Source organism: Leishmania panamensis (assembly GCF_000755165.1).
Source record: "Leishmania panamensis strain MHOM/PA/94/PSC-1 chromosome 23 sequence".
Classification (NCBI taxonomy): Eukaryota; Euglenozoa; class Kinetoplastea; order Trypanosomatida; family Trypanosomatidae; genus Leishmania; species Leishmania panamensis.
Genome location: NC_025869.1, coordinates 532,026 through 556,700, shown reverse-complemented (window position 1 = coordinate 556,700; position 24,675 = coordinate 532,026). Strand labels below are relative to the sequence as shown.

At 58.0% G+C, this 24,675-nt stretch overlaps 8 protein-coding genes across 8 annotated transcripts, besides 1 other annotated feature; all 8 read right to left on the bottom strand.

Annotated features, from left to right (window-relative positions):
• Window positions 1–3,097: 3,097 nt before the first annotated feature.
• Window positions 3,098–6,496, bottom strand: LPMP_231390 (hypothetical protein; the record flags this gene model as incomplete). The annotated part of the gene is made up of 1 exon (XM_010700994.1): window positions 3,098–6,496. The coding sequence occupies one exon, from the start codon at window positions 6,494–6,496 to the stop codon at window positions 3,098–3,100; it is 3,399 nt and encodes a 1,132-aa protein (XP_010699296.1).
• A 1,992-nt stretch (window positions 6,497–8,488) lies between these two features.
• On the bottom strand, window positions 8,489–10,636 carry LPMP_231380 (hypothetical protein; the record flags this gene model as incomplete). Its single annotated transcript, XM_010700993.1, has 1 exon — window positions 8,489–10,636. One exon carries the CDS (start codon window positions 10,634–10,636, stop codon window positions 8,489–8,491), a length of 2,148 nt encoding a protein of 715 aa, XP_010699295.1.
• A 1,110-nt stretch (window positions 10,637–11,746) lies between these two features.
• On the bottom strand, window positions 11,747–11,980 carry LPMP_231370 (hypothetical protein; the record flags this gene model as incomplete). The annotated part of the gene is made up of 1 exon (XM_010700992.1): window positions 11,747–11,980. One exon carries the CDS (start codon window positions 11,978–11,980, stop codon window positions 11,747–11,749), a length of 234 nt encoding a protein of 77 aa, XP_010699294.1.
• A 2,203-nt stretch (window positions 11,981–14,183) lies between these two features.
• Window positions 14,184–15,839, bottom strand: LPMP_231360 (T-complex protein 1, gamma subunit, putative; the record flags this gene model as incomplete). Its single annotated transcript, XM_010700991.1, has 1 exon — window positions 14,184–15,839. One exon carries the CDS (start codon window positions 15,837–15,839, stop codon window positions 14,184–14,186), a length of 1,656 nt encoding a protein of 551 aa, XP_010699293.1.
• Window positions 15,840–16,617: 778 nt separating this feature from the next.
• Window positions 16,618–17,168: a repeat region.
• Window positions 17,169–17,351: 183 nt separating this feature from the next.
• LPMP_231350 (sir2-family protein-like protein) lies at window positions 17,352–18,314 on the bottom strand (the record flags this gene model as incomplete). The annotated part of the gene is made up of 1 exon (XM_010700990.1): window positions 17,352–18,314. The coding sequence occupies one exon, from the start codon at window positions 18,312–18,314 to the stop codon at window positions 17,352–17,354; it is 963 nt and encodes a 320-aa protein (XP_010699292.1).
• Window positions 18,315–19,386: 1,072 nt separating this feature from the next.
• LPMP_231340 (S-adenosyl-methyltransferase mraW-like protein) lies at window positions 19,387–20,862 on the bottom strand (the record flags this gene model as incomplete). Its single annotated transcript, XM_010700989.1, has 1 exon — window positions 19,387–20,862. The coding sequence occupies one exon, from the start codon at window positions 20,860–20,862 to the stop codon at window positions 19,387–19,389; it is 1,476 nt and encodes a 491-aa protein (XP_010699291.1).
• Window positions 20,863–21,773: 911 nt separating this feature from the next.
• MBAP2 (membrane-bound acid phosphatase 2) lies at window positions 21,774–23,360 on the bottom strand (the record flags this gene model as incomplete). Its single annotated transcript, XM_010700988.1, has 1 exon — window positions 21,774–23,360. The coding sequence occupies one exon, from the start codon at window positions 23,358–23,360 to the stop codon at window positions 21,774–21,776; it is 1,587 nt and encodes a 528-aa protein (XP_010699290.1).
• A 615-nt stretch (window positions 23,361–23,975) lies between these two features.
• Window positions 23,976–24,341, bottom strand: LPMP_231320 (hypothetical protein; the record flags this gene model as incomplete). The annotated part of the gene is made up of 1 exon (XM_010700987.1): window positions 23,976–24,341. The coding sequence occupies one exon, from the start codon at window positions 24,339–24,341 to the stop codon at window positions 23,976–23,978; it is 366 nt and encodes a 121-aa protein (XP_010699289.1).
• Between the last annotated feature and the right edge of the window lie 334 nt (window positions 24,342–24,675).

Below are 24,675 nucleotides of genomic sequence, written 5' to 3'. Positions count from 1 at the left end.
GTCGGTCTCACGCGCGTGTGAAAGGCGAGAGAGAAGTATAGAAGGGAAACACACACACACACATGCCCGCGCGCACGTGTGATTGTGCGGAGTGAGTATATCTCAGTAACCTGTGGGCTCTGCGTGTGCACCGGACGTGCGTTATCTGTGCGTGAGTGTAGCGCAGTCCGATCCTGGCACGGTAAAGCGGCGACGAGAGAAGCGTGAGCGAGAGGAACGCAAAGGACAACCGCAACATAAAAGAGAAAAAGAGAGGGTAAAGAAGAGAGACAAGTCATGAAAGAGTTCCATCGACTCGCAGACGGAGACCCCATGAACGTGCTGTGTGTGTGTGTGTATGTGTGCGGAAGCAACTGTAGGAGTGGTCGTTGAGCACATTTCCATGCGCGAGACATCTCTGCTGGAAACGTTGCATCGTCGTCTGTTGATCCCCGCCTCGCATTGTGCGTGGCTCTCGGGAGCAGCTACGCCTCTCACGCGTGGGCGTGGGTATTTGTTTGTGCCGGTCCTTCAGTTTTGAAAACAGTACAGGCACGCGCACATCCGCCAAGGTTGAAGGAGCCACAACGGTTTCTACTTTGACCACTACAGCGATGGCTACGAATGCTGCTGCCGCTGCATCTACCCTTCAACCCCCATTCACTCCGCCTCGTCCCATGGGAGTGTACGCAGATGTGGGTGGGTATCGCTTGCCCCTCATCGTTTCTGTTGCTCCGCATTGAGAGCCCCGGCAGGAAAACAAGAGAGCCACACCACACACGAGGAAAGCGAAAACGAAAAAAAAAAGAAACACAAAAATGGCACATTTCGGTTGAGATCACCCAAAAGAGGCTGCACCGAGAAACGCGCGGTGACAACGCATGCGCTGGGGCAGCGGGAGCTTCGAGGAGTGCCCTTTGCCGTGCATTTCTGCGAGCAGGATAGCAGAGACCCTGAGGAGGAGACTAGAAAGGAGAGAGTGTGTGTGTGCAAAAGGGAAGGGAACTGGCTGCAACCTGAAAGGTGATGGCACCGCTTGAGTCACGCACACAAGTATACTCCGCATCACTGTCTTCACTTTGGTCCCTCAGGAAGACACCGGCAGGCAAAAAAAGGGGTGCCACGAGGCCCACCGTGTGCGACTGTGGCACCGCACTCTCGTGGGAAAATCGTACAGGGCACCCGGTCGATCCCTTCAGCACCGCAGTCGTCTACTCCAGCCGGCACTTTGGTTGAGGAGGTGGAACACCCGTACGCCCGCCGCCAGTCCGCTTGCAATCTGTTACGTTCCTACCACCCCCTTCTGGCGCTGTGGGGTGCAGTATGTCGATACCGTCGCGCGATGCCGTACGACTGGTCACTGCTGAGCAGTGTCCGTTGACTACAAACAGATTGGCACTGCTACTCACCAGCCGCGTACCGCCAATGGTAAGCCCACACCCACCCAGTTCACCCGGTGTTGTAGCGGACGATGATGTGCGGTGTGGCCGCGGTGGCCCCGTCAGCGTTGTCCCACGTGACAAGCGACCCTTCTTTGACGGCGCTTGCTGCCCAGTGCCAGTGGGCGTGCGACTTCTCGTGTTTGGGTTGCGGCTGCTGCTCACCGCAGAAGAGGAGTGCGTCACAATGGCAAATGGCTCTGCCGCGTCGGAGGGCAGTAGAGGCGACGCAACATCCCCAAGCCGGCCCTTGCGCAACGTGCCCCGTGAAGTCTTACTCCCATTTGCTGCGGTGCGCGGGAAGCCGGCGGAGGCGGAGGAGGCAGAGGAGGTCGTGCTCGTCACTAGCGCGTCTAGACCGCTGCCCTCGCTGCAGGGCGTGGAGGCAAATGACAAGCGCCGCAAGACGGCGCGGGAGCGGGCGTAAACGAAATTGCGGTGCTCCTCGATGACCTCGCGGCGGTGCCCCAGATGACGTGAGGCACTCTCCCAACTCGTGTGCGGGTGAATCAGGTACTCCAAGTACGCCTCTACAGCCGCGTTGTCGAGCTCTGAGGAAAGCTTCACAGCAGCAGCAGCCGGTTCCGCTGCAGAGAGTGCCGCGACCGGTGTAGGACCGGCAGCGGCAGGTGAAGAGCCGAAGCCGGGTCCCGGATGCGACGACGGGCGCCCTCCTTTCACAGGGGGTGGTGACGGCGCGAGGCAAGCGACAGGGCTGCCAGCTGCCACGGGAGAGGCGGAGGGAGCCAAGCTGGTCGATGTTTCCTCTTCAGTTGGTGCGCCGGCGCTCACTCGTTTCTTAATCCGGAGAGGTTTCATCCCATGCCGGAGGTCGGCTCCGTAAAGGAGACCGAGACGTCCACAGATAAGCAACGAGAAAAGGACCTTCTATGCTACATACAATGCCGTCGCGAATTTCAATAGACTATTTGCTTTTTTCTCTCTCATCAGCGGCCAGTGGATTGCTGAGTGCGGGAAGAAGGGAGAGGGAGTTCGTGTACGGGTGTGGCGGCGAGTTGTTACAGCGTTATTTTCTGTATTTCAGTCACACGCTCACGTACGCAATCACCGTCGAGTCTCAAGAGAGAAGGAGAAAAGGCCAAAGAGAAAAAAAGAGAAAATCACATGAGTGGCGGCAAATGACAACGACAACGACAACGACAAGGAAAAGCCACAAAGAGCGGCACCGGGAAGAAAAGGCTACGAAAGCCGTGCGGGCGTGGGGATGTTTGACATTTCCTCACGCAACGGGCCCCAGCGGTGTGTGTGGGGGGGAGCGTGTGCATGGAAGTACACCATACCATCGTAGAGCGAAAGTGTCAGAAGAGAAAGGCGAGACACAGGGAGAGACATCAGGAGTCTGGAACACACTCACGCGGAAAGAGAGAGCGACGCGCACCCAATGGAGCACAAAACGGAGGCGCAGTCAGCACCCTGGACTCGGTCTTAATGCATGATGGAGACACTGTAGTGGATGAATTTCCCCAATGCTGTGGTGGTGGTGCTGTGGTTTGTTTTTCGCCTTGCTCTTCGTTTGTCAGACCTTTTTCATGGTTCTAGAAAAGCCAAAGAGCAAGGTCATGGGTGGACAGTGAAGCGGAGAAAAGGGAGGCAGGGACAGACGCAGAGAGGAAGAGACGCAAAGACGGAGAGCTGGTAGGCTCCCTTCCCCCACCCTCCTACACGAAGCTGCGCCCGGTGTGATGCTTGTATTCGAGTCTCAGTAGCTCCTCCTCCATAGAGCGGTCCATCGGCTGCGGCGGCGACATCGGTGGTGGCGGTGTGAGAGGCAGGGTGCTAGTGTTCACTACCGTGGCGTGCAGCTGCGAAGGCAACGATGCTGCACGTGATGGGATCGAATGCACACCGATGGTGGAGGCTGTCAAGGATAGCCGCAGCACCCCACCGTGCACAACGGACTGATCACGCCGCAGGAGCGGCAAGGCGAAGGACTGCGGCTCGTTGGGGCGCTGCACCACTTGCCCCCACTCACACACAACCATGGCCCACACGCACGGGTCGGTGGCGGCAGCAGCGCTTGTGGACGCCATGGCGTCGGCATCGAGTAAAAATACGACAAGCGGCTCGCGCAGGACAGCAGCGAGCTGCGTGACGGAGCGTACCGGCACCGACACACCGTAGGCGCCGGCTCTGCTGTCTCGCACGTCAAGGGTGTACTCCCACGTGTAGCGCGGCGTGGGTGGCGCGTCGAGCCACACCTCGAGGTCGGCGACCTCGACACGAAAATAACAGGACAGTCGTGGAATGGGTGGTGGCAGGTCGGCCGGGAGCTCCAGCCGCTCCACATCCACCCAGAGGGACTGAATAGCTCCCCCCGTCACGCTCGATCCCTCGCCGCCGATCCCGCCAGCTACCGGCCGCGTTGAGAGGAGTGAGCGGTTGACGTGCATGAAAGAGCCGGAGATGGGGCTGCGCTCCATGACGGAGTCACGGTCGGCTCGGCTGCTGAGCGACGAGGCTCCACCTCCGTGACGAGCAGCCTGCAAGTCACTTTCCTCCCTCCCATCCCACGAGGATGCCCTTGGCCGACGCTGCAGCGGTGGCGGCGAAGGCGGAGGAAGGTGCACCACCATCGCCCCAGCGGTGCCCGCCATGCGCGATTGTTGTTGGATGAGGAAGGACGAAGTAGTCGATGACGTGTCCCCGTCGGCAGAGACAACCGGCACCAGCTGTAGTTGGTTCTGCCGAGCACGGTGGTAGGAGTGAGTGGGGGTGGTGGTCATCGCGGTTCTACGCGTGTGGCGTGGGGTCAGCGTCGTGTCCTCGCCAGACTCTTGCCGCTGATGCGACGCCGCGTCGAGCGAAGTGTTGGCGGTGGCCCGCATCCAGTCGAGTAGGTGCGATGACATGCCATCCTGGCTGTCTGCCTCCTTACTGATGTTGGGAGCGGCTCCCTCAGTGCCGGTGGCTGCCACCGATTTTTCCACGAGCCGCAGAAAGTCGGCCGAGTAGGGGCGCCGCGCTGTGAGGCGAAACTCCACTGAGGCGAGGTGACGGCCCGCAGGCGTGACCAGGCGCACGTGGCCTTTCAGCGTCGGGCGGGCGGAGTGGCGGCAGTCCTCCCGCAGCACAATGTCCGCCAGGCTCACCTGACCCTCCGCGATTGTCTCGAACATGTGTTCGGCGATGCGCAGGCTTGGGTCCGTGCTGCCGCTGTGTGCGCTGTGCGTAGTCCCCGTCTCCGCAACGGCATTCGCTGAGAAATGCGCATCCTCGGCACCCGCTCCGGTTGTCTCGGCTACCGTCATGGCAGCTGCTTCGTCGGCATCACGAACGCGGTGCAGTTGAAGCAGTAGCTGGCGCGTGTGAAGGTAGTAGAATAGTAGCGCGTCCATGGACACGCGGAACGATGCAGTGACTTCAAAGAAGCCGTTGAAACCGCGCACAGTGCCAGTGGTGATCGTCTCATGCACCAGGAAGTCAGCCGAGCAGAACATGGTGGAGAACATCTCCGGCACCTCTATCCCCTCTGGCACCTCGGCAGCGACGAGTTGGCCAAGGAACAGCTCAAAGATGTTCTCGTTCTCGCCGACTTCGCCTATGGGAGCGTTTGCGGGGACATGATAGCCACGTAATGACTTCACCTGCGCCTCGAGGAAGGCCACACGGTCTAGCTGTTTCTCCAGCAGCTGATGCCCCGCCTTCTCGCGCTGCTGCAGCGACACCTCTGCCGCAGTCATGCGGACCTGGTCCTCCCTCTGCCTTCCCATAAGCCCATCCAGTCGGTCCTGCAGCAGGTCGTTTGTGAGCCGCAGCTGGTGTACCTCAGATATTAGTGTCGCGTTTGCCTCGTGCAGCTCCTGCAGCTGGCACGCGACAGTCGTCGGGTCAGCCGGAAGATCGCTTAGCACTGCTGCCGCCAGGTCAAAGCCAGCATCTTCCTCGCCACCCCCAAGATCCTCTTCAACGGCCCCGGTGGTCTCCTCTGCGGCAGATCCCCCAGTCGCATCGACGCCTTTGGCTCCGCTGCGGCGAAGCGCTGCAGCTCGGCGGCGGCGGCGGTCGTCAAACAAAAAAATGCCAGCACGATCGTTGCGCCCGAAGACGTTGAGTATCTCTTCCGCCGTCAAGCCCTTCGCGTCCGTCGCGTGGGTGGGCCATACCACGTCAAGCTTGGCGATGAGCAAGGCCACCTCCCTCTTCAGTGAACGCACCTGCAGCTCTGCCGCGTCGCGTTGCCCCTGCGCCTCCTCACACTCGGCACGACACCGCAGGTGGTGCTGGGTGCGCTCAGCGATGTCCTTGTAGAGCAGATGGGACACCTGCTCCCAGTGGGCGGCGGCCGCCTTCCAGTCCGCGACGTCTCTAGCAACCTCTTCGCGAGCGTGGCGCAGGGCGTCTTCTGTTATGTGCACAAACTCCGACATGAGCCCGACGTGCTCCCGCTCAATGGCGCTGCGCTCCTCCTGCACACGTTGCAGCTGCTTCTCTAGGTCATCCACACGCGCCCCACTGAGAGAGGCAAGCTGTGCTTCGCGTGTTACCGTGATGAGTCGCTTGCGCTCCTCCACAAGCTGGCTATTCAAACTTTTCAGCTCCACCAGCATATTCTCGTTCACGTGTTTCTGCGACGACAGGGCGGACTCGGTCAGCGCCAGGTTGGAGCGCAGACTCATCACCTCCGCCGTTCGGTCCCGCGTCTCAGAGAGCAAGCTGCGCACGTCCTTCTGTAGCAACTCGTTGCTGTCCGCTCCCACCACGAGACGACTGCGCAGCTCTGTGATTTGGCTTTCCAATGAAAACCGCACCTTCTCCTCCTCGCTGATGCGCTCACGCAGGGTGCGTTCGAGATCCACTATTGTGCGGCTCGCGTTGGTGTACTTCTGCGTCGACAGGTCGCGCTCACGCACAAGCTGGTGCAGCTGCACAGAGACGTTCTCCAGACGCGTCTGTACCGCCGCGTGCTGCGTACGACTGCTCGCTAGATCTTGCTGGAGGGTCTGCAGCGCCGTCGCCGCCTCGTTGAGCTTGCGGCGGAGTTCCTCGTTGGCGTGGTAGAGAGCACTAGCCACCACATAATTCTGCATGCTGCTGTGACCATCGGTCCCCCACACCATAGATGGGTCAGGCAGCGTACCTGCCTCGCCCCACGCGCTTGCCTCGGTGATGGCGGCCGTCCGAGCCACCTGAGGGACAGCCGCAGAGGGTACCGCGATGTACTCCTCTGCTTCATCCAGCTGCTGCTGCTGTCCAGTCGGTTGGTTAGGCAACAATGAAGGATCGGCGTACGAAGCGGCCTGTGGGGGTGGCGGCGGCTGTTGGTAATCAGTGATAGAATCGTCGCGGCTAACGTGGTAGTCTACCCATTGGCTTGACGGGGCCGAAAATCCAGGCGAGGCGGGAGCAGGTGCACCACCGCTGTCGCCACCCTGTGAGGTCGAAAAGCCCAGCAGAGTGCGCGGCCCTGAGCCTCTTAGATTGCGCTGCGACTCACCTGTGTAGTGAGCCTCAGAGTGATGTGCAGGTCGTGTCGGACGCCGCGCAGACACCGAAGACAAGGATGGACCGGAAGACGGTGCATCCCCCTTTCTTTGTGCAACCTTGATTAATTTCAGCTCCTGCTCCTGGGCGTTGAACCGCTTCTGCAATCGCCGATAGCGCTCCTCTAGCGTGAAGTAGGAGTCTTGCCAGTCCGTACCAGGTGGTCGTGCGGATCTCATGGCAGCAGTCCTGTGGGTCATGGCATAGTAAATGCTGCCTAGTGTGTGCTGCTGTGTTGGCGTGGTCGGGAGGTGTCTGTTTCTAATCTATGGGGAGAGAAGGCGACGTCAAGAATGAGAAGGATAGCAACCCGTGCACCAAGAGTGGACTGCATGTATGTGTGTGGGTGTGGGGGAAGAAAGAGGGAGTGAGTGGGATAGCAACATAGCCACCTGCACTCTGAATGAGTGTGCGTGGGTAGGTGTGTTCGCCAAATATGCAAGAGACAAGAAGAACGCAGGTTAATTATGACGCAGCGCTGAGGATAAGCACTTCCGACCAAATGTGCTTGCGGCACGCAGAGCACACGCACACACGGTGCTATAAAGTGGGAAAAGGAAGAGAGGTGGAAGCCCTATTAGAATGCGTGGAGATGCGCGACACAACAATGCGGAGAGGAGCTGGCAAAGATGTACACGCGACAGACAGAGAGGGGGGAAGAGCAATTTGGGAGAATATCGCAGCATGCATGGGACGGTACGGCCCTTGGTAAGGCGCTTCTGCATGCTGCAACAAACCCCTCTCCTCCTCGCCTCCTCTAATAAAGGAAAGGAAAGGAAAGGAAAGGAGAAAGAGGGTGGAACAGCGATAGAGAAAAATATGGTGGATAAAACAGCTGACAGCAACGTTTGTGGAGTTCCTGGAGCACTCACACAACCGTCGTACACACGTGTATCTTCCATCTGCGTGTATGTATACGTGTGGGTGGGGGGGGGGGGTTGGAACTTGCTCCACCGCTTCCCTCAGTGCATCTTTGTGTGGCGGTAACATTAGTGGAAGCGTTTCATGGCGCTTTACGTGGCTTATGAAAGTCGACTACGCATAAAGGCGAAAGGGGATGTGGTGCGTGTGTGAGGGGGGGAGTGCAGGGGAGTGATCTATAAAAAATAATGAAATGAAAAACGCCCTGACAGCACCGTGTTTGAGGGCATCGCCCGCACAAGATGATCAAACGGGGGCGCATCACCTGTGCTGCCCACCAAACGTGCGATCCCTCATCCACACGCGCACACACATGGGAGGGGGAAGAAAGGGAGCGTCAGTCCTTTCCGACTGCCCACCGGCCCACAACCATCAAAGCCGTGGCGAGTACAATCTGCCTCGGCCCCACCTCACCACGCCACCCACGTATCGCGCTGATCCTCTGCTCTGTCGCTTTGTCTGCTATCGGCACCCCTCTCCGTACGTCTGTGAGAGAAGAAACAAGAGCAATGGGCGGACGCCAACAGAAAAAGAGTGCAGCGCAGCCACCAAATATTCGACGCACACGCACGCACGACAGAGACGATGGAGAGAGCCAGAGAAAGGCGCCTCTGCGCTGGCACGTGGCGGAGCAGTAGAAAGTCGATTTACAAACTGCGGCTGTACTTGACCTGCACTGCTGCCGACACCTTCTGTCTATCCCGACCCTTGCGCAGCAACTGTGCAAGGCGGCGCTTCGCCGGTAGTGGCGCCACCGCGCTAGCGCCCTCCTCTTCTTCGCTGTCGCCCTGCGCCTGCCGTCGCCTCTCCTGAGCCTTGGTGATCATGCTATCCCACTTGCGGTACTTCGCATACTGCAGGCGCCGCTCGTACTCCTTCTCGATCGCCTCATGCCTCTGGTGCTGCTCCAGCTCCGCTTCTTGTACAACGTTCTTGAGCGAAGTGGGGAGAAGCTGACGGTCGATGGACCACTGCGCCTGCGCGGTACGAGACGGCAGCACCTGCATTCTCGAGTCGCTCAGCTCCTGGAATCGGCCTACCTCGGGGTCACCAAAGTGACCAGTAGACAAATTGAACTCGTCCTCCTCCTCGAACAGCGCCCACGGCGGCAGCTCGCTTGCAGTAGCCTCGTCCTCACCCTCACCACTCGCCTCGCCGGTACCACCGCGGCTCTGCGATTCCACCAGCGCTGACGACAGCGAAGAGGTAGGTTCCAGCACCGCTCCTTGGCCGGCGCCGCTAAGTGGCGTCCCCGCCATGACGCCGAGTACCTGCATCTCTCCGTCATCCCCCGGAGGTGGCGGCGTGAACGACTTGGCGGACGCAGCGAGCCCGGCCGCCTCCATTACGTGCCGCTCTCGCCGGAGCGCGTTCTCCATCTTGTGCTCGCACCGCACGGCATCCCGGCGCACGTGTCGCAGGTGGCGATTGATCTCCTTGCTATCCACCACTTGTAGATTATTCGTACGCTGCGCGATCACGCGGAAGGCCTCGTAGTTGTCGAGTGTTTCCTGCATCCCCTCAGCCTCTTTCTGTAGTCGAATCGGTGGCGTGGGTACCGGAGACGCCAGTGACTCGTCTGACCCTGCTCCCTCACCTCCACGATGAAGCACGCTCGCCACATAGGTCGTAACATGCCACTGCACGGCTTGTAGGAGTGACGCCGCCCCCTCCTTACGACGCCAGCGAAGCTGAAACTGGTACGCGTAGCGCCGGAGCAAGGACTCTGGGAGCTCATCCAGGTCATTTGTCTCTGCCTTGCTGCGAACGAGAAGCAACTCCGGCTCGGACAAGCGAACGCGCTCCAGCCGCTCCGCGTTGCGAGGCGGCGACAGCTCGCTGCGTCGGCGCTGCGGCTTTCGCAGGATACCCCACGGGGCGTAGAGAACCTCTGGTGTCATCGACTCCTTCTCCGCGTTCTCTAGGGTTTGGTCCCGCTCAGCATCTGCACGGGCACCGTCGTCTGTAGTCGACACCAGCGTGACATCTGCGGGGCCTGACATGTTGAGTTGCCGCAGGTCGGCGGCCAGGATTTGTTCCACAGAGCGAAAGTAGTGGGACCGGCGGTCCAGCATGACACGAATCGAGCCTGCACTCACTGTTTTCAGGACGCGATCGATAAGCTGCGTCTTCGTGCCATGGCGGAGCTGGCGCTGCGCGGCCAGGTAGATGCGTAGCTCCTCCTCGTCCATACGCTCAAGAGACGCACGCAGCTCAACAGCAGTGTTGCCCTTTGCCATGGACTGTGCATGGCTGCGAACACCCTGTGCCATCTGTGTCGTGTTCCACGCATCGGTGGGATTGCGGATGTGCATGGTGGCAATGGTATCGCCGGATGAGCTTGCATCTGCTTCGGAAGCGCTCGGATGTGCATCAGCGCAATCTCCAGACGCTGTCCCATCAGCTGCGGGTGCAACACGCGTGGCAGTCGACGATGGTGCTGACATTGGCGCGCTCGAAGTTGTGGCGGGCAGAACTCCACGCATGTACTCGTTGAACTTGGCGATGCAGCGCCGGTCTTCTTCCCTCTGCTGATCACGCTCCGCTTTGGCCAGCTCCTCCGGGAACACATCCACTGCTTCCTCAATTTTGGTTTGAATTTGCTCCCGCAAAGCCACACGCTTCCGCGAGGTGGCGTCGCGCAGTGCAACGTATGTCTCGGGTAGAGGCTGGATGTTCTGCTCGATCATGCGAGAGAAGAGCTTGTACGCCTGCCACTCAAGGCCAGCACGGCCCATGGTGGAGATTAGCAACGTGTACATGAGCACATCTGGCTCGATGCCGCGGCGAATCATGATGTTCAGCTGCAGCAACGCGTCCCGGGCCACGGTGTACGCCTCACCCTGAGAGACATCCTCTGGGAGCTCTTGAAAGGGTCGCTCGTTGACGTGCCGCCGCGCTACAGTGACAGTGTCACAAAGCCGACGCACACCAACGCTGCGCCTGCAGAGTAGCAAGCCGCACCCGTCGGCACACACACTGCGATGAGGCACGCAGAGGGCAAAGGATGCTCGTGCTCGCTGCAGTGCAGGGCGTGTTACGATCATGTGAGTAGGTGAACTACTTGCCATCGTGCAAGCGCGTCCGTCCAATGCAAAGGGCACACACACACACACACGTGTTTAGATGACCGCAGCCACACGTATTCTCTTTCTTGTTTGTAGAGAATGATGGATGTACGCACTGGAGCGGAGAAGCGGCGCGCCACGTGTTTCAAGCACAGACAGACAGAGAGGAAAGAAGCAGGGCGCAGAAGCTTGTGAAAAGGAGAGACGTAAGTGCTAAGGATGCCACCCGCCTCTTCACAGAGGGGGTTGGCAACGGAGTACACGCAAACGTTCGTGCAGAACGTACATGGGTACGCGCGACACGCGCTGCACTTACAGCAGAATGAAGAGCGACAACACTCAGGTAGCTGCGCGTTAGACCCAACACCCGTCGTCCCTACTGCGTAACAGCACCTTCTGTTCTCTTTTGTTCCTCAGCCTCAACTATTCTATACCGGATAGGAAAGAAGGAGGGGGTTGTCTGTTCACTGTATCAGGCGCCTCACTCGACAGCACCTGCCAGTCAGTTCCCTTGATGCCCCTTCCTCCTCTGTTCCATGTCAGGCAAGTCTGCAGCTCGTAGAAAGAGAGAAACATGGCAGGCGTAAAACAAGAAGACGCACACACACACACGTGTATCACTCTATGAAACGGATAATACAATAACCCAGCAGAAGACACGTGGGTACGCGAGGCGAGCAAAACACGAAAAGGGGGGAAAGAGCACAAGAAAGGCGGGGGGAGGGGCAGAAATGGTGAAAGAAATACGTCCTGCGCCACAACAACGACTACAATAGCGAAAGCAACGGGAGCCTCAAGCATACGCGCAGCACACGTACGGCATATCGGCCCCCATTCTCACAGCAGCCCTCGCAAGGGATCATTCACGTACTCTAGCTTCTGTGCCTTGCTGAGTCGGCTCCAGCGCTTGAGCAAGAAGTCCATGCGCTCACGCAAGCCCATGTCCCGCACCGACGGGTGCGCCTTGAGGATTTCGTACGCGAACGACGCGACAGGCACCTCGGTTGTTGTGTCCTTCGCCTGCATGCGCTCTGCCATCTGGAGAACCTCCTGCTCGCGCTCGGCTGACATATAAGCTGGCCGTGCAGACGCATATGTGGTGCTAGCATTGGTGTCACTCGCAGAGGCGGCCGCCTTTGCCTTCACTGGAGGTTCGGACTTTGTGGCAATCTTGGCTGGCCGGCTCGGAGAAGAGGCTCGAGGAGGGCGGCCCCGGCCCCGGCCTTGGGAACTAGGCCGCCCACGAACCTCCTTAGGCGTCGCGCTTCTCCTAACAACTTTCCTTCCCGGCCTAGAGGCCGAGCGACCTCGAGCAGGCTCGGTGCCCGGCTTTCGGCCTCTCTGTTTGGCGACGGCAGCACGGGAAATGGCGCCTCCCAGGCGCCACCTAGCCAGACGAAGCATGCTCCACTAGCACAAGCAGAACAAAACGCAGAAGCAGTTGATAAACCCACGTCAGTGTCGCTCCAAAGGGCCCTGGTCAGATGAGCTGGTCTGCCTACACGCTTCAGTTGGCGGAACTGATGTGCACGCTGAGAGAGGGAGGGGGTGTGGGTGCCTCTCCAAGAAAGGTAAAAAATAACAAAACGAAAGGCAAAGGAAAAGGAGAGAAAGCCAGAAGAACAGTGAACACGTAAGGAGTTCAGTGAGGACTACAAGCCCTAGACGAGGGGAAGGGCACTGAAACATCAAAATGGAGCCCCTTCCCATGCTGCTCTTCTCTTCATCTTTGCGTGTGTGTCTTTGTCCACGTTCATCCCCTCACAACGGAAGGTGACAAAGGAACGGCAACTACCTCGTTCCGCAGCTCCTCTCCACCATTCGCCTCCAATTCCCTCGCTGCGCTTCCGGTGCTCGTGAAGGATAAAAGGACGGCTGAGTCCTGTAAGTCGCATTAAGCTCAGCAAGCTTGGGCATGTTTCACCGGCCTGCTACATCCGACGCTGGAGCTCTTCGCGCGGGTGTGTATCCAGAGTGTTTCTCCATTGTTGATTTGTTTTTTTTCCCGTGAGATTTGCAGAGGGGAAAAGAAGTGGCTTTACCTTTTACTTAGAGAGCATCAACGGAGAGCACAACAAACAAACAGTCGAGAAAAACGCTGTACGCCCAACAGTAAGCATAGGACACTATGCCTTGCTACAAGACGTCGCACCGCCCACTGCCCTATCCCTCCTCCCTTTCCACGTATTCCACTCTCCCAACCCCAACCCTCACCCCCCCCTCTCTCTCTTTCTCTTGCACCGATGCAGTTGTGCTGCTGTTGCTCCTCCGCGTTTTTGAGGGCACACGCACGCACACAGACAGACAGACAGACAGACAGACACAAAGACATGCTAATGTATCGGAGAAGCGAAAAGGGAGAGGAGGGGAGAAAAAAATATATTGAGAAGGCTGTCGTCCCTCTATTTGCTGCAACACACCCCCACCACCACCACCACCACCACTCCTCCTCGCCCCCCTACCACTGTACCGCGCCAGGTCAGTAACGGCGCTGCGCAATATCCAGAAGAGCGTGAAAGCCAGGTAAAGAGAAGTGCTCATCCACGCAACAACATACAGAACATGCAACCATGCACCTGAGTGCGTAGGCTTGAGCATGTGCTTCTCCTTATGCACCCTCACGCATATTATTCGGTGGCGCGGGCTGAACGTGAGGGAGACAAAACCTACAGACAAAACAACTCTAAATACAAGGCTAGCCTTTTTCTCTTGTTTTCCTGTAGTCATCCAGGGTGGCGGATGCTTGCGTGTGGACGGGGAGGGGGAGGGAGATCCGTGGATGTGTGGCGTCCAGAGCGCTCTACCGTCCCTTATTTTTTTCCCTGCTCGATTGGTGAACGTAGAGGGTTGGGGCGGAAGAACGAGGCGTTCACGTTAGAGCAGAGTCGCTGTATACATGCACAATGGTTGCGCACTGTGGCTCGCCTTTTCCCTACACCTTGTCTCTTCCAAGCCCCTCTCCACCCCACCGCCTGTCCGGCAACACTATCCTTTTCCTTTCTTCCTTCTCAGTTAATCTGCATCACTACGCAGAATCACAAACGAGTGTCAGCAACATCAACGCACGGGATCCGCTCGGCCTCACCCTACTTCCATTTACGAAGCACTGAGGCGTCCGAGTGGCGCGCACACAGAAAGAAAGACAGCGAGAAAGAGGAAAGGGAGGGAGAAGATGGGAGGCAGAACAACGCCCCGCTCAGTGTTCCACCCCCATATCCCCACGCCTCTGCCTCCCTCGGTGCCGTTGCTTTCTCAACTCCCAACAACCGCTCTCCTACGGCTCTGCAGCCCCCTCGGGGTCCTCATCCTGCTGTTGTGACTTCGCGGGTGGCTTCTCCTCGCGAAGCTTGGTGCCGGACACGATGTCGTCGACGCGCAAAATCATGGATGCCGCCTCAATCGCTGTCTTCAGCGCCTGAATCTTCACCGCTGCGGGCTCAATGATTTTCATGCTGCGCACATCAACGATGTGCCCACTGTGGCCGTCGATTCCCCAGTACCACCCCTCTGGGTTTGCGTGGCGTGCCCGCAGGTCCGTGACCACGCGAATCACATTGGCGCCGCAGTTGCTCGTCAGGATGCGCGGTACCACTTCCAGCGCCATCGCCACCGCCTGGTACGCCGCCTGCTCTACGCCACCAATAGACTTAGCCTTCGCCATGAGGGTGGAGGAGACGAACATCTCGCACGAGGCAGCGCCGTAGACGATGCGAGGCTCGAGGATGATGTTGCGCGCCACGCACATGGCGTCGTGCAGGTTGCGCTCCATCTCATTCAGCGTGTCCTTGCTGGCTCCACGAAGCAAGATACTGCACGCAGAGCCACCAGGACAACCAGTGATGAAGGTGAAGTACTCATCGCCAATCTTCTTGATTTCGAAAAGGCCGGCAGTGCCGATGTGCTCCTGCGTCAGCTCCTCCACCCGGCTAACGATAGTGGCGCCAGTGGCACGAGCTATGCGGTTGTTGTCCGTCTTGCGAAGGCGGCGGATGCAGGTGATCCCAGCCTTGTACAGGAAGTGCGCCGCCAAGTCAGAGGCACCCTTCTCCGTGATCACTACATCCGGCTTGAAGGAAATGATGACGTTGCAGATAGTTCGGACGTAGTCCTCTTCCTGCTTCAGTAGGGCTTCCCAGTCGGTGTCCTTGGTTACCTCCACGTTGATGGCCGTCTCTGGCTTCTTGTACTCAAGGGGGCAATCCAGCAAGAGGATGCGCGGGCTCTCGATGAAGCGGCGCATCTTCGAGTGAATGTGGTCCTTGTTGAACATGACACCATCCAGCACAACACTCTCTGTGATGGAGCCACCAGGGATCTTCTCCACCTTAGCGTAGCGCTTGATATCGATGTCCTTAACGCCAGTAATGGGGTTCACCTGCACCACGCGCAGCGTCGCCTCGACGGCCATGTGGCACATCAGCTCCTCCTCGCGGGAATTGAACTTGGTGCCAAGGCAGGCGCGCACCACATCCTCGAGCTGCTCCTTGTTCTCGGGATCAATCGAGGTAGCAATCTTCTCCACTGCCGCCAGTGAGTCAGACAGTGCTTGGGTAAAGCCCTTCACAATCTTGAGGGGGTGGATGTTGCGCTCGAGCAACGGCTGCGCCAGACTGAGAATCTCGCCAGTCAGGATAATCACTGAGGTCGTCCCGTCCCCCACCTCCTCGTCCTGAGCGCGGGCCAGCTCCAGCATGTGCTTCGCCGCGGGGTGCACTACGTCAATCTCGCGTAGAATGCAATTCCCATCGTTCGTCAGTACTGTGCCGCCCATGGGGTCGATTATCATCTTCAGCATGGCACACGGGCCGAGAGTGCTGCTGATGAGACTGGCGACCGTCTTGGCTGCCTCGATGTTGTTCATCTGCGCCTTGCGGCCAGACTCGCGCTCCACGCGCTGATTCACCACAATCACTGGTTGCTGACCGTTCATTGTGTATTGGTTTCCTTTCAGGGAGAGAAAGGCTTAGAGAACGAGGAGAGGAGAGGCGTCAAAAAGAGAGAGATGAAGAACGAAGAAATACAAGTGCGCGGTTGCGTACTCCTTTCACGCTGCCTTCAGTGGCGCTCGCACCGGAGGAGGGAAGCGACTGAGACGCTGAACAGAAATCTATAGTGCAAGAGGTGACAACACAAGACGGCGGAGTAAAACCTAGAAAGCGAACGATGCGGAGTTTCACGTTTGAACTTTTCCAGCACGTGTATGAGTGTGTCTCATCGTGAGAAAGAGAAGAGGGGGTAGAAAAGATGAGCGAAGGTGAAGTCCGTTGAAGAGAATGGGCACGCAGGCGTCAGGATGTGCACGGAAGAGAGATCGCCTGCCTTGTAGCGTAAACGTGAAGGCCAGCAGAAAGGGGCAGCGACAAGCTTTGCTCCTGCACTGCCTCCCGCACGCCGACAGTTCCTCGCCACCAACGAATCACATCTTCATACTCCATAGCGCCACGGAGAGGAAGAGCAAAAAGCGAGAGAAGGAGGCTGAAGAAGCGCTGACGCTCCCCGATCCGCATTATCAGGAAGACGGATATACCAAATACAAGCGCACGCACACAAATGCGCCTCATTTTCTGTGCTCCCTAAGCCTTCACAGATGCGGTAACCTGATTGCTCTAGTCGTACCTGTAGCTGATTATAGGCTGTGTGCCTATCACAACGGTGCATTGGAAAATCACCGCAGAGTAGCGCGCAGCATGAGAGACAAGGCAAGCTAGTTTTCTCCTCAACATGTCCATTCTCTGCTATGCCACATCAGTTAAACGCCACGCCACGCCGGCCCATCACAGACCCACCGCGTGAGGCGAAGCAGCCGCTGACACACGTTGCAGCAGTGCGCCGACCCAGGCATCCCAGCACGGCCTCTGCCCCAAGCCCTGCCCACCGCTCCGCAGGTCGCCTCGCCGCCGCCACCGTCATGCCGGTCCCCACCCGGCGCATCCCTCGGGGTGGCGCAGGCTCCCCACCAGCAGGCAGCGAGGGCCGGGTGAGGCGCGCCCGGGCCACGCCGACGCCGTGCCTGGCACATGGGTGGCACAAGCGTGTGCACTGCCGTGGGTCGCCCAGACGCAACGCCGCCCAGGACATGGCCACCGGCATCAGTAGCGACGAGGCGCTCTGGGCCCCCTGCGCCGCAGGCACGTGACCCTGTCACCACCAGAACTGGCCCGGCATCGGCAGGGATGGAGGAGCTGCATGGCTTCTCCACACACACACACCGCGGGGACTGGACCCTGGTACCACGCAGAGGTCTGCCCCGGCATCAGGGATGTAGAGTAGATCTCAGAAAAAGAAAAAGCAGCAGTTGAGGTGCACAGTGAATGAAAGAAGAGATGAAAGAGGGAGAAGCGCTTAAAGAGGTCAGGAAGGAGGAAGTTGTAAGAGAGATAGGTGGAAACTCCAAGACAAAAAAATCACCCATACGCCACTCACGGTTTGCATAATAGAGCGACTAGAGTTGAATCGTCTTGCGGCTGAAGAACATGGGCGCCGGTACCCCAAGTATCTCATGTGCCGTCTCCGCCAACACGCTTCCGACGCTCTCTACATTAAGCCGGAGGTCAGCAATGGGATCACCCCGCGTCGTTCCAGAGTTGACAATGGCCACCGGAATTCCCAACTGTTTCGCCTCTAGGACGTACCGATAGGCACTGTACACCTGCAGGGAGGTACCGAGGCACAACAGACAGGAGGCCTTGTCGTCGATAACACTCATTGTAGATTCCACAATTGGCTTCGGCACGTTCTCTCCGAACAGAACGACATGCGGCTTGAAGAAGCCGTCGCACTGGGGGCACATGACGAGCTGCATCGAATTCACCACTTCCGTTGGCGCACTGTAGTCACCGTCCGGTCGCACACGCGACAGATCCTCCCCGTACTCCTCATACAGACCTGAATTCTTTTCTCTCAGTTCCCGCTGCAGACGCGCGCGTGGCATGAGAAAGCCACAGGATGTACAAATGACGTTGTGGATGTTGCCGTGCACTTCCGTCAGTGGCGCATCACTTGTGGTGTATTTGTAGTAGTGCTTCTCCTCCGCATCACCTACGCCGCCATACATAGCGAGGTGGTGCAGCCCGTCAACGTTCTGTGTGAGAATGTATGACACAGCCCCGGACTTGGTGAAGGCTTGCAGCACCATGTGAGTGGCATTGCAGGAGGCGCCAGACATGGTCGAGTACCCGAGCATGCTGCGGGCCCAGTAACGTCGCTTTTCGTTGTCGTCGCCCATAAATTTCTGAAAGGTCAGCGGGACGAAATCGGCGCGGTGATACCGACCGTTGGGCCCGCGGTAGTCGGGGATACCGCTCTCCGTGCTGCAACCCGCCCCGGTAAGGACTACGCAGCTACGACCAGGTTTGCGGGCATTGCAGTGCTCCATGAACGACGCGAGCGCCCATGCCGGCCTCATCGTGAAGAAGGTGGCAACTAAGCAAAAGAAAAAGAAACGATTTTCGTCAGCAGTAGCCGTACTGGAGACGGGAAGGAGCAGCAAATGACGGAGTGTGACCCTTGACCGTGTGCGCAGTGTTTCAACGCCGACAAGCTGGGTGAAAAGAGTCCCAAGCTATCCGCCTTGCACCTCCTGTGCACTGCGAAGAAAGGAAAAGGTGCGAGCCACGTCCTAAGAAGGACTTATCCCCCAGAGCAGCGAAACAGCAAAAACAAACAGCAAACAAACGCTGAGACTTGACGTGAAAGCCAAGGCAACCACACATCTGTGCTTCCCTCGCACAAAACTCAATAAGCGCAAGTAGATCGTGTGGGGTTCTTGTGCGTATGCCTTTGTGTGATGTACGAGTGCAGGTATGCCAACGACGGTAAACGAAGGAGAAGCGGAAAGTGGAAAGGGGAAAATGATAAAATCGATAGCAAAAGAACACACGCGCGAAAAGTCGTCGGCAGTACGGTCACTTCTAGGGAAAAGACGCTGCACGTGTGCTGGTGCATTAACAAGGCCCCCCCCCTGCCCCTACTCCACCCCCTCTTGCCCTTCCACCTGGCCACTTCCTACAGAAAGCATACAAGCACGCGTTACCCATCGCTCGGACGCGCAGATTGGTGGGTGGAGTGATGAATAGTCCAAGAAATTGTGAGGGGAGCGGCGGAAGTGCTGTTTGCACACTTCATTTGCATCGACTCGTTTCTGTCTGTGAGTATGACGCACCAACGTAGAGAAAAGCAAAACAGCAAAATGGAATGATGACGGCAAACAGTTGTAGTGTCCTCATCTCTCGGACGAGTGCGCGCAAGGAAATGGGTGGAGAAACAGATGCAAACAAGTAGAAGGCTTCTTTGGTGAAGTGAGGCTGTGTAACTGAATTGGCAACTCTCGATCACGAACCAGGCGCACGACGCGCAGAAGCCCAGTCCCCGAGCGTGCAGTCCACGTCATTGCATTATCCCTACATACGCACACACCACCCGCTCCACTTTTCGTATCTGTGCCCTTCCCATCCCGCTCTCCCTCCGCTTCGCATGTATTAGCCTCGTGGATCATCATCGCTGTCGAAGGGTGGTGGGTTCTTGTTTCTGCGCACTGCGGCCCAGTCCTTCCGATCCTTGCTCTCAAAAGTGAAGTTGTTCGCTGGGAAGCCAAACGTCTGGCCAGCGAAGAGGCCGCCCATCCACCGCATCGAGCTCTCCTGTACCGCCTCCTCCGTGAGCTCCTGACTGTTCTTGAGAACGTACGAGGAGCTGTGGGTGCGAGTGACAATCCACATCTTTGTGTGGCGTGAGTGGCCGTGCTCCTGCACTTCGTCGATGGGAATAACCTCCGAGTAACTTAGCAGAGCATCCGGGTGCTGGCTGATAGTGGCGGAGATCAGCTTCTCCTCCCACAGGAGACGAGAAAAGACAACAAGTCGGCCATCGGCGCGCAGGAGCAGCAGCGCATTTTGCAGGGCCTCGCTCAGCTCCTGGCGCTCGTGGTTCACGATGCATCTCAACGACGTTATGAAGTTCCATGACATCGAAGTCTTCCGTCGGCTACCTTGGCTCATCCACCCCTCTTCAGGGAGCTCGTTACCTGCCTCCTCCACCACCTCTAGCACGCGATGCGCGCCACCGAAGGGGCGCCGTTGCCGGATGGCTCGAGCCAGCTTCATGGACTGCTGAGGAGTCAGCAGCTCGTAGGAAGCGAGAGCGCCGGAGAGGGCATGCTGCGGCACCGTGTTGAGGTACTCTAGCGCCCCGAGCTTGTACATCAGCCCGTAGCGCATGTCGAGTGCATGGTCACTCTCATCACCCAGAAGAAAGCCCCGCTCAGGGTTCTCGAGTTGAGTGAACGACGGTCCAGGGTCAATCATAACGGCATCGAAGGAACGCTCGCCAAACATGGCCTTGGCCTCCGACATGGGACGTGCATAGAATCGAAACCTTTTGGCGCCGAACTCATCAGCGATCTTGCGCGCGCTCACCGTCGCCGCCACGTCGCAATCCATCGCAACAACTCGGGTGTATGGTCGACCGTTCTCAAGCACCACACCAGTGTGAAAGCCGGAGCCAAATGTACAGTCCAAAACGTCGTACGTAACGAGTCGTTTCTGCTTTTCCCGTAGCACCAGAGCATCCAAGACAGACGAGGAGCTCAACGTAAGTGCTGTGCTGGAAGAGACGAGGGCGTCACTGGCACCTGTCGTGCGAGGTGGCTCCAGAGTGCCCTCAGTCCGTCGTACAGCCCCGTCAGGGCGGCGCGCCAGACTCTTTTTGTGCAGTCGGCTCTTGCGAGGTCCTGGACGCGATGGTGGTGGTGGTCGCACGTCGAAGGCCCTCCGCTGCCTCTTTGTACAGGGAAAACCGTCTTCGATGGCGCGCTTTGCCAAGAACTCAGCGAGGTTCTTAGACTCGAGCCACCGCAGCCCGCCGCAGACACCCTGTAAGAGCTGCTTCGGCATAAGCGGAGGGTGCTCAACGTGATTTACGATCGACCATCGCTTTGGTGCAACGATGCGCTTCATTCCCCTACTCGCAGCCGCTGCATAAGGGTGATGACCCATGTCCACCAAGAGAAGATGGTACACAGGACAAGCGGTACGGGTCGTTCCCCCCTATTGTAAGTTTGAGGGAAAAAACACAGATCGTGCTATGCTCCAAACTATCCTGTGATAGGAGCCTTTCCTTCTTTCTGCGTGGATGCGATAAAAGGGGGGGGGAGAATGTGTGTTTGAATAGAGCGGCATGATGCACGACAGCATTAGAGCGAGTTGACAAGACGTGCATGAAAACAGACGACAATGATAGCGGCAGTATCAGTGTCCTTCACTGGCAATCACAGCCCATTGGGTTCTGTTTCTTTTCCCTCGACTGCACATTAGAGCCCTAACGTGTATCCTCCGTAGATGGTATTTAAAGGTGTCTTCCGGTGAAGATCCATCACGCTCCACAGTACGTCAGACGCAAAACGAGTGCGGGATATTACTGAGTCGCGTGCCTTGATGGTACACACGCCTGCATGAGTCAATCAACGATCAGAGGAAGAGGGAGGGGGGGAAAAAGCATGTCAGCTTCTGTGCACACGAATCCATGTCTTATGAAGGCCCCACGTGCCACCTGATTGGTGTGGTGCCATATCGCGCGTTTATCCGGAAGAGAGAGGACAGTAAACCACATAAACATCCGCACAATACGACCACAAAAGAAGAGAGGGGGACCCTGGATTTACAAATCAGTAGAGTGTTTAGGTCGCGTTTTGTCCATTGGATGCTGCTTATTTCTACTTGGGAGGAGACAGTGCTTTGCATTATCTGGCGTGCGCCGTGATCGCTGCTTAGGCCTTGACCATTGCGCTAATGACAGTGTAAGGGAAGTCAAAAGCACAAGATGGACCCGCCCGCGTCGGTGAATCCTCACATGCCTCCTCCTGCACCTTTCAAACCTCGGAGGGGGGGGTGCTCTTGCGATGCTTTTTCGAGAGAAGCACCGCAGCGGTGACGACAGCACCGAGAAGAACACCAATGCAGAATGTTCCCATTCCTATGGCAGCCGTGCCGCCGGCACTCAACTCGGTGGTCTTGGCAGGTGCGGCGTTCGCCGCGCCGTCAGTACTGCCATCCGGCAACTCTGGCACAGCAGTTCTGAACGTCGAGCGGCACGAGAGAGCAACACACACGCACTGCAACGACACGCTGTTGAGCATGTACCCGGCGTCGCACGAGTACGACGGGCACCGCTTCCGGTAGTACTTGCATCCGCTGGACAGCGTCTGCCACGCTTCACCAGCCTCGATCCCGCCTTCCGGACAGTTGCGCAGTTGCCGATACTTCTCGTCAAGGTAGCAGTACCCCATCGACGTCACCGGAGCAGCACTCCACTGCACAAATCGCGTGAAGTCAGTCACGGAGCACCTGTTGCTACTCGCGTTGTACAGCTGCCCAGACGCGTCCATGCACTTCAGCTGCCAGTCTGGTTCCCACGCAAACTCGAAGCCAGATGCAGGATTCTGTGCGGGGTGCCCGCGCAGCACACGCACGTGGTACGACGAATCTGACAGGTTTTGCATCAGCTCCAGGACGAGCGTCTGCGCAAAGGGAGGCAGTAGCCCATCGTCGGCCGTGTCCTGCAGCGAGCATGCAATCCGGCTCAGCGTTGTGTCATGCGCGCTGTAGTGATACAGCTTGTACCTGCTGGAGCCCGCCATTGCCTCCCCGATGTTCTTCACGAATTCTTGCAGAATTGGCTGCCCAGAGCTCCCTTGCTGAAAGCATCGGATGTCGCTGCGGTTGTACACATACTGCCTCGCAAAGTGTTCGCGAGCCACCTGACTCAGTCCGTTCAGGTTGGCCTTCAACAGCGGATAATTGTCCAGCTCTCCGATGGGCTTCTTAGCGACGGCAATATCAAACAGCACAAAGGCGCAATCAGTGCGCCGTGTAAAATTGCTGCAGTACCCCTCACTGTGCACCTCTTGAGCCATCGCCGTCAGCGTGTGAAAGTCAGGAAAGTTCCAATCTACAACCGGGTTGCAAACAGCCCGCACACCCGCCATATCCAGGCTCCAATAAAACTGGAATTGCGGTACGTAGTTCGTGTACAGAAGGTAGTCGTCTTCCTCTGGCACTGTGTGAATGGCGGGGTACAGGGACGTCAAGTTCGGAAAGAAGCCGCGCAGGAACGACTCGGCGCTCTGCAGCGTCCGCGGCACATCGGTGGACCGGCTGTATGCGACATCCAAGTCGTAGTCCTCTGACGGAAACATGGGCTCAGACACAACAGAGGCGTCTGTGTTGTAGCGGCTCCGCAGGAACGCGCCCGTCTTGCCAAGCATCTCAATCCCAGGCCACGTGAGGTACCCGCATGGAGTGCTGTCGCAGATCTGAGTCTTGTTGTAGCTCGGCTCAGCCGTGCGAGCGCCGTGCCGGTGCAGCAGCTGAACCATCACGAGCTTCATGTCCAGTGCAGCGGTAACAAATTCCGACATGCACAGTAGTAGCAACAGCAGCACCAGCACCAGCTGCATTGTGGTACCTACAGGGAAAATCGTGGGAGTGAATGCAGAGTCCCGAAAACAAAAAGCCCTGGAGAAGAGCATACGGCCGGGGTTTCGCCCCTCTTCACGGGGTGTGTGTCGGACGGACGGCAAACGTGAGCAGGTAGAGAGAGGGAATGGGGTGTGAACGCAAGCAAGAGAATAGGAGAGAATGAGAAAGAGAGCGAGAAAGCAGAAGTGGAGAAGCATGTATGCATCGTCTGCCGAGAGGGGCATGCTTGGATACATCGCGCCGCGCACCCACACGGGACGGGAGGGCAACAGAGAGGCACATCACCCTGGCGCCCTTTGCCTGCCTTGCTGCTTACGATGCGCACCGGGATGCCGAGAAAGGGAGAGAGCGACAGCAGGGGCCAATAAAGCGCGCGCAATACCGCGTGGCTCACAGAAGAATGAACCCAGGGCTGTTTGTTGCAAGGCCAAAACGCCACACATTGTATAGTACGAAGGCGCACGCACATCCTCACACCGGCGACGCTTACCAGTCGCTTCTGCTTCCACCGTCCATGCACACATTTGCAAAACATGCGTACAAGCGCATAGGCGGTCCCGCCGACACACGGGAAACCCAAGCACAGCGCGCCCTCAGCTCGCGCCAGACGAGTAAGTGCACAGAGCAGTTCCCACCATCACCAGAAGGCACCCCGTAGCAGTCCGCGGGCACAACAGGCCCTCGCGCAGAACAAACACACTCATCAGCACAGTGATCACGAATGCAAGTGAGTTCACTACAATCGAGCCAACCGACACGTCCACCTCGCGCAGCGAGTAAAAGAACACGACGGAGCCGCTTAGGTTCACAGCCTGTGTCACCAGGTACTTTGGTCTCCGCAGAAGAAAAAGGGTGTCATCCTTCGCAGACCCGCGGCTCGGCATCCCGCGGCTGTAGTGCTTCAGCAGTGGGTTCGTCACGCCCCACAGCAGCGCAGCCAGCAGCATGAGAAGGATCATGGCGCTGCTCTGATGTTCGCGCAGACACCCACACCTTGGATGTGGCAACGAGTTTCTATGGCACGCGCGGCAGCCTCTTCCGCTTCCGTGTCTCCACACAAGGCGTGGTGGCGGCAGCAATACATGACGGCGGTGCACAGAAAGAAGAGAGGAGAGAAGATGAATCAGGTGGGAGAGAAGGCGAAGACAGAGGATGTATAGTATTTGACGCGCAATGGTGCACCGGGCCACCAGCACCGTCGAGTGTCTGGAACAGTGTGAATACGCCGCCCTCAAGGACCTCTCGGCTGCGTCGGAACGAGAGGTAGCAGGGTGTAGCGTAAAGCACCCGTCT